General features: G+C 40.7%; 1 protein-coding gene across 1 annotated transcript; it reads right to left on the bottom strand.

Moving 5' to 3' along the window:
* Positions 1–1,306: 1,306 nt before the first annotated feature.
* NTAN1 (N-terminal asparagine amidase) lies at positions 1,307–7,419 on the bottom strand. The gene is made up of 9 exons (XM_009582420.1): positions 7,321–7,419; positions 7,168–7,233; positions 6,437–6,545; positions 5,371–5,444; positions 3,990–4,043; positions 3,108–3,161; positions 2,459–2,556; positions 1,803–1,916; positions 1,307–1,619 (listed from the first exon to the last, which is right to left on the bottom strand). Exons 3-9 carry the CDS (start codon positions 6,478–6,480, stop codon positions 1,440–1,442), a joined length of 618 nt encoding a protein of 205 aa, XP_009580715.1. The 5' UTR covers positions 6,481–6,545; positions 7,168–7,233; positions 7,321–7,419; the 3' UTR covers positions 1,307–1,439.
* Between the last annotated feature and the right edge of the window lie 801 nt (positions 7,420–8,220).

Raw genomic sequence — 8,220 nt, 5'->3', positions numbered from 1 at the left:
GCCATTTTTTCCTGCTGTTGTATGACTTGACCCATTCAGCTAAGGCCCTAGGCACAGTGGGGACTAAGTTAATGAGTTTTAAGCCTTTTAGAAAGAAATAGTGCCTCTGCATGCCTAAACGGCTTCTTGCTTCTGCCACTGGAAAGAATCACCAAGACACCATTATTTTCCTTTGCACGCCATTTATAAACCAAATATTATTGAACATGCTTATGTAGTGTAACTGGAGTTCTTTCTGTTGTGTATTTTTAAAGATAGTTGTAGTAAAGCTTGAAAAACCAATACATTTGTGATGGTTTCAACACTTATTTTTTGAATAACAGTAACTTACCTATGGTAGGAATTGTACAGACTCAAAGAAATTATATAGGTCATTTACACTACAGCACAACTTCATAGTGTCTAGGACTACTTAATGCACAAGCAAAGCTTTGGATAAATCAAAAGCTAACGTGTAGAAGTCTCCCCCCCTACAAATCATCTTAATCACGTTGCTGCAAATTTTCAGAGCCTCTTGTGGAAAGGAGATCTCTGGAAAAGCTTGCTTTCCCCAAGGTATCTGATTTGAGGAAAACCATCCCATCGCTATAGAACTGGATACAAGTACTGTAGTTTGTTCATGTTTTTTCTTTGGGTGTTTTTCCTCCCCCCCCTCCCCCAAAAGGTATACATTAACACCATAATGGCTGTAGCAGTAGCAGGACTTTGATAATCTGAAAAATTTGGGGCTTTTAAATTGTACTGTCACCTGATTAGACTTTCAGCTTCTAGATCCCGTGGGGCTGGGATGCCATGAACAAGGTTAATTTGCTGTTGGGGTAATTTATGTAAATCAGAGTGCAATTTTTCTAAAGTGCAAAAACAATTAAGTTGACTAGTCTTCCTTATCGGTTTCTTTGGTGCAATGAAGTATGTTAATAAGAGTAATTTGTTAGGGATTAATTTTTAATGTTTTTATATCTGGAAGTGTTAAACCAGTAGTTTTGTTGGAATGAGCTTCATTCTTTAGATACGATCTGAATGTTTCAATAAAGATTCTTCAAATTATTACTCTTGAATTAAGTTATTGTTGAAGGATACTTCCCTACGTTTCAGTAAGCTTTAAGTGTGTGCAACTTACTTTCACTTTGTGTGGAAAATCATTTTCTGAAGTACACACCAATGTAATGAGTTCCCTTCTCAGTCTCTCAGCACTGCTGCCTCTATCTGTGCTGATCAAATTGCTGTACTGGAGCAATAACAAAGCCAAATTCTTACTTCAAAGTAGCAGTGACTCCTACGTAAGTAATGCAGAAAAAGCAAGTTACTTCTGTCGAAATATTTTATTTTGAAAAGCACAGGAACAATAGTATTTGTGACCAGCAATACACTTTTTGCAACAAATTGCTCTTCTTGCAAGACTATACTTCCCTAAAGCAGTTGTGGTGTTTGGTTCCAGTTTAGATCTCGTCAGAATAAACCTGTTCCCACAACCCTTCTTCATTTTTTTTGTAGATGCGAGGTTTCCTGTCAGGAAACAGGGAGCGAGATGGAAATGGATGTTCTTTTAAAAATGTTAATGTAGATCTAATGTGGGAAACAAAGTGGGGTGGCTCAGCCAGGGGTGATGTGGAAAGATTCTGAAAAACAAGATGGTAGCAAGAGCTGCTTGACATTCAGAATACAAAGTTCTCCATTATTCTGCCTTTTAATACGATTATTTCCCACCATCCCCAGCAGTACACTGGGAAAAGTTCTGACAGACCATACCCCTCTCTCTACTCAGCTAGAAGGAAAAAAAAAAAAAAGTCAGTTTCAGGTACCTGTAAAATCTGTTCATCATCTTGTTCCAACCAGAAATCCACATGTGGGAAAGGCCTCCAGAAATAAGGCCCGATATGTAGTTGTTCCATCTTTGCATCGTAAATGTTAGTCAGCTGTAACAACGCAGGGAGCCCTAAGAGTTAGATAATGCTCACACAGATGAAAGAGAGAGCAAATTCACTTAATCTGGAAGGCCTTAAGCTGCAGCTTCTAGAGTGCCAGCTCAGCCCCACTTTGCTCCTGTTGCATTAAGATTAACCAATTATTCCGACAAACAAGACATTAAACTGTAACAACAAACCTAGAACTGAAAGATACTGCTGGGAGCATGCCCGTGACCTGAATCTCTTTACATAAGTTTTTGCTGAAAACCATAGGGCTCATCATGACATCACGTGAAAGAGCTGTACTGCCAAGACAGGCTTACCCTGGCAGTTGAAAGCTCAGAAGTGGTTTGATCTCCACCGTTACCCTTCACCTCTGCTCTTCCATCTTTCTCAGTTGCTTTGTTACTGACAGAACGCTACCAAAGTATTTTTTCCTCAAACTTTTGACGTTTCATTGCCCCTAACAGGTCTCCCCCTTCCAGCACGTTTCATTGCCCCTAACAGGTCTCCCCCTTTCCAGCACAGGTTCCCCTGTGGTTTTTACTCACTGTTGCTCCTGTTAAAACATGGGCTGAACGCAAATCTTCGTCTGGCCCTTTTTCTGGAAAGGTTGCAGGGAAAATCTCTGCTGTTTTAACATTCACAGCTGGTAGGAAATAGAGTTTAAATACAGAAACAATTAATTCTTACAAAACAGTTTTTTAAAATGGCCATGTCCCCAACACCACTATGTTGCAGGAACTTTAGAACCCCTCAAATGCTATTCTTGTATTTCTCAGTACCACAGACCCCTTAGCCTGTGATAGCATATTTCTACTTATTTTGCTTTGGCAGCATTTCAATATTCCAGAAGAACATTCTCAGAGATACTTAAACTAATCAGAAAAAACACAGAATGAACAATGAAAAGAAGGTTGAATTCTAACCCCCAAGGTTAGTACAGTAGCTTGATACTGACAACATCACAAATACATTTAAATGAAAAAAATCTGCTTGCATTTGTACACAGCCACTTCCAGGTCTGCATCTACCTCATGGTGGAACCAGAAGAAAACTTCTGTTTCTACCTACGCCTCCAACAGCAGCACTTAACCTTTAGGACGGGCTTTACCTAGCCATTAAAAGCAGCCCATTTACTATTGGAATCTGAAAAGCAATCCAGTTACAAAAAAAAAATTGAACTCTAATTTAACTCACCTATCCCATAAATGATTGGAAAGTGAATATGCTTTTCTTCTCTGTCATTTAGTTCTGTAAGAAAAAAAAGTCAAATTCATAGGGCTTTGGATTTTTTCTGAGCAGCATTCGTTTAGTTGTGTGTTATCAGAGGAGAACAGATCTGATGTTGCATAAAGACAGAAAAAACCCAAGGAAGCCTAAAAGAAATATGGAAAAGGTGGTACAGGTCAATAACAACACGCCTGGGGCCTGGAGTAGAACTCCTTATCTCCTAACAGGATGGCCACCTCCAGCCAACTGTCACTCCACTTTCTGCATGGGCAACTTACAGAAAAAAAACCACAATGCAAAACTACCATGATGCCGAGTTTCAAAGATGTAAGTCACCAACAGCGTTGAAATGCAAAGATGATGGAAATACGACCCGAACGTGATACGAAGGAAAAGGAAATTACTTCCTCCTTTATGTGACATCACACACTATGAACTAACTGAATGAGTTGATGAATTCATTCACACCTGCAGGGAGGCAGGTCTAACAACCCGGCAGGTCAAAGGTCTGTAAGTGCCCTTCTCAATTGCCTCTTAAGATATCCATAGACACACAGCCTCTTTCCACAGGACAGAGACGGCAAAATAACCTGGTAATGATCACAGGGGGTTCTACTATCAATCATCAGTTGCCTTTCAGCAGCACTCAAGGAGAGAATCCTCGCTGCACTGGCTATTTGTCGTCACCACACACACTACCAGCAATAAAACTAAAAATTACAAATCATTACGGAGGACTTGTGCTGTTCTTTCTTACTGGACAGATAAAAAAGCCACATGTGAAAAGACCCCTGCACTTTGATTTCAGTAGCTAAAGATACTTCAAAAGCCAAGGAAACATTTTCTTACCTGTTACGCAGAAAGTCACTAAATGAACATCATCTGGTTGGAGATCGAATGCTCCTACAGCAACAACGATAGCAGCAATGTATAAGACTGACTGGTGGCAAAGCAGGTGCTGTATATAGACGAGGGGGCATTATCAGTGCTGCGCACTGCAGAATAGATGGGCAGAGATACCTAATGCACTGTTCCTAGATAAGGCAACAGAGCAAAGAGTGTTTTGCAGATTTGCTTCAGACTAACTTTTACAAAATTAAAGCCACAGCTACTAAACATAACGGTAATTTACACAGAGTAGCCATTTGTAATAGCAAAAACATGCTAAAAAAGTGTTGCGCCACTTACTCCTTTTGCTGACACTGGTTTAGCTCTGGCATCACATCAGCTCTGCTTTAGATCACTATACATTTAACAGCTTATATTTAAATGTATTTTCCTAAAATGTTACATATATAGTGAGTAAACCCCGTCTTTCATTAGCTGTATTGTAACTATGCTTTTCACCATCCCACACACCAGAAAAAAAAACTTCATTTTTTGAAGTTCTAATAGCAATAGAATGTTATTGTTTCAAATTGTAACTTGATGCATGAAAATCAGAAGGTTGGAAAAAAAAAATTAACCAAAATACTTCATTCTGTACAGAACTCTCATATGACATACAACACAGCTAACAGGAATCACCAGGTGCGATGGCCACGAGGGTGCATCCCAGGGCCTTTGCCAGTTCAGTTTTCCTTTTTGTTTATCTCCCTGGGCCACCTCCCTCCAATCCTGACATCGGCCCCCATCCCCGTCCCTGCCCTGTTCCAGTGGGGCCGAGGCCCCTCCACGCTCCGAAAGTGCTTAGCACAAGTCAGAGCACTTACAGGTAACCAGGTACTTTACGTTTCCAATTTGTGTGTAAAGCACCGCAATCACTTCTCTGAACTATAGATTTTATGAACAGACATAACATCTTTCATCAGACAATTCCAAACAGTAACTTTTACCTCATCACATTAAGGTACGAAATGAATAGTAACTAATGAAGTCACCCACATGTATAGATTTAGACAGTGACAACACTTGACCAAGATCACGTAGCGTATCGGCAGCAGAGCCAGGAATCGAGCCCAGCTGAACTGCGCTCCAATTCTACACACTGGAATGTAAGCCAGGAAGAAATTACAAGTTTAGGCCCTCCATCCCACACACTGGCCATATGCGAGCCTCAGAAGTCCAAGCCCTCTGCACACCAAGTTCTCAGGTAGAGAAAACACCCTTCAAAAGGAATCCAGATTTCTTTCTGTGAAATGACAGGGGGCTCAGCTTACAAACAAACTTTACCCAAATCCAGTCAGAACTATTTTTTTTGGACATGAGAATGGAAAAAACGTGAACTTACTAAGAAGCTGATTAGTAAGTTTTTGTGATAACTGCCTATCATCATTGAAACCTCCAACTAGGTGCACTTCCAGCCTAACAGAGATGGAATAACAGGAAACAGCAATTAAAAAGACATCCCAAAGTGAATAGCTTTACAAAATAATCCCCAGCCCAGACTGCAAAGCAATCATTAGAGAAGCCTCACTTGTTACAGCCACATGCGCCAAGTTGGTTTGCACTAGATAGCAAGTTACGGTAATTCCATTCTGAACACTTCAGGGATCATCCAGGAAATAGCACAAATTTAAAACTTTTACATGCATGCAATTCTATCTAACCCAGTGGTATCTCTGATGGTCAGCACCTCTGTTTGGACTGAACTTAGTAACCACCTTTCAGCTCCCAAGAAAGGGTTAATTAAACATGAAGATTTTTGCTCCCGTGACCTCCTCACAACTATTCTGGACCATACAGCAGGGTTCTTCTCTGAGAAGTGTCTATGTAAAGACAAGTCCTGACAAATCATTAGTTTTTAGAGACGGTATCTTCTAAGTTCATTGAGTTTTCGTTCTTACCAAACTACAGGGGCAAAAAAAATCCACATCTAGAATTTGTTTGCTAAATTCTGTTTCAGAGGTTTTTTCCCCCACTGTTCTCCCTCCCTCTTTTTTTTTTCAAATGTGGGACTTAGAAAAATCCCAGATGGATTCTCAGATCCCAAAAGAGCTTACAAGACCAACAGTCTGGAAGGAAAAATAGAAAATAAAACCAAAACCAGTTGTTTGGAAAATTTTGCACATCTGAAACAAAAGTTAACTGGGAAACAGTAAGCACAAAATCTCACAATGGCATTTTACAGAGACACTATTCAGAACAGAACCATGCTTTAAACCACTGCTAAAAATACCCTCAAAATCATCATCAAGGAAATAATTTTCACTTTACCTGTGGTTCCTGATCAAGAGATATTTCCTGCACAATTACCTTGTCTGAACCCCGTATAATCACATAAAAATTCCCCACCTTACAAACTGCAATAACCTTCGTGACAAACAGTACACAAGAAATAAAAGAGCAGAGCTGACCTTCCATATCCTGTGGTGTTAGAGAAAGATTTTACTGAACTCATGATGAGTGACACCTCAGCTTCTGTGTCAGATCCATCGCAGTGTGTCAAGCAGGTAGCTCCACTGCCTGAGGAAGACACAAGAAGACAGTTAACGACACTGTTGTAGACTGTTATGCAACCGTAATTGAAATCAGTAACAGTTTACTATAGTAGCGTAAGAGCTGTGTCCAGCACCTTCTCACTTCCTCTCAGGACAGCAACCTCCAGCAGAAGGTATGGGCTGACTGAATGAGGCGTTAGCGTCTTCATGCGCCCCACTGTAAAATCACCAGAACTCACGTGAAGGGTACACGTGCCCTCTTGACCAGGACCAGGCAACATCTCTAATGTCAGAAATCCAGGCACGTAGCAAGGATCAAATTCTACCTCTGTTATTACCAAACCCTGCAGGCCCAAACTGCTGAACACAGCCAAGGTCTGCAACTGCCATGACCCACTGGCCAGGAGAGCAGATCTGCTCATTGAGCAACGTTTAGGATCTGCTCATTGAGCAACCAGAACATGGAACCTCTGACACTAAACACGCCAACTCTTTGAACAAGTCATTCAGTTAATATGTCATGTGACTTTTTGAGATTCAAGTTTATATAAACATAATTGCAGTTTATTTTATTAATGCAGCACAAACCAATACTAATTCATTACTTCAGAGTCACAGGTTTTGTTCTTAACATCCTTTAAAGATACCTGTGTGTCGGAGCACAACTATGTGGCAGGTAGTTGCATCATCTGATCCAAGAATGGAAACAGAACCTATTTTAAAAGAGAGAAACGTTGTAAGAACTCTGCTCTCACGATCACTGCTTCAGTACAAAAAAAAATGTTTGTGTTCATACATACCATCTTTAGGGGTAGTCACCGCAAATTCTCTCTGCTGGACGTATAGAAGACCTTTGGGTTCCACAATCTGAGCAGGCTGGCTTCTTAGAAGTTTTGCCTTTTCCTAAAGATAAATGATAATAGAGACTACAGTGGCTGAATTCTCAGGTGTATCCATTATGTGATAGAAACATCACCTCTGAAAAGCAAAGGGAGCCAGGTCAGAGAGAAACATACTTATTTTGTATGGAGTATTCTGAATTCTGAGAATTTTTCGCTTTCCCGCCACTGATCTAGTTAATTGTTAAATCCCATCGTTCTATAAACACACAAAACCCTTTTCCTTGCTTTATAGATGATAAAATGGAGGTACAACAAAAAGCAAATTGTTCTTGGACTTGGCCAAGATTACATTAGAGAATACCAGAGCTGATCTTGGAAGTGTAATCAGGCCAGGAAACTCTTGAAATATAAAAGTTTCAGTCTTCTACTGCCACAATCCAGCATATTTATTTAGTACTTATCAAAATATGGCTATTTATCAGCTTGCTTAGCGCATGGAAAACCCAGATTCCTGGGCTCTGACTACCGCAGTGCTCTGCCACAGACCTGCTGGGTAGGCAGTGAATTTCCATCGTGGGGCTCAAAAAACACTTCACGGTTTTATCAAATTGGCACTGGTTTTCTGCAAAAACTCAGTTTCTCTGAAGAAGCATTTTCTGATGAAAAACACCTTCCCAACCAGCTCTGCTCAGCAGCTCCCGGCTCACAGTCCGCCGTTAGGGCTACAACATTTATATACTGCAAGTGAGGCTAATACCTTTCCCAAAAGTTACTATTTTGGCTTTTATCGCCAGTTTCTGTTGATTCCGCACAGAAAGGGGCAGCCCGGCCCGGCCCGGCCCGGCCGACGCACCCCCC

The sequence above is a fragment of the Fulmarus glacialis genome, unplaced genomic scaffold (genome assembly GCF_000690835.1).
Source record: "Fulmarus glacialis isolate BGI_N327 unplaced genomic scaffold, ASM69083v1 scaffold15627, whole genome shotgun sequence".
Taxonomy (NCBI): domain Eukaryota; kingdom Metazoa; phylum Chordata; class Aves; order Procellariiformes; family Procellariidae; genus Fulmarus; species Fulmarus glacialis.
The sequence above is the reverse complement of the archived record's forward strand: the minus strand, read 5'-3'. Positions and strand labels throughout refer to the sequence as shown.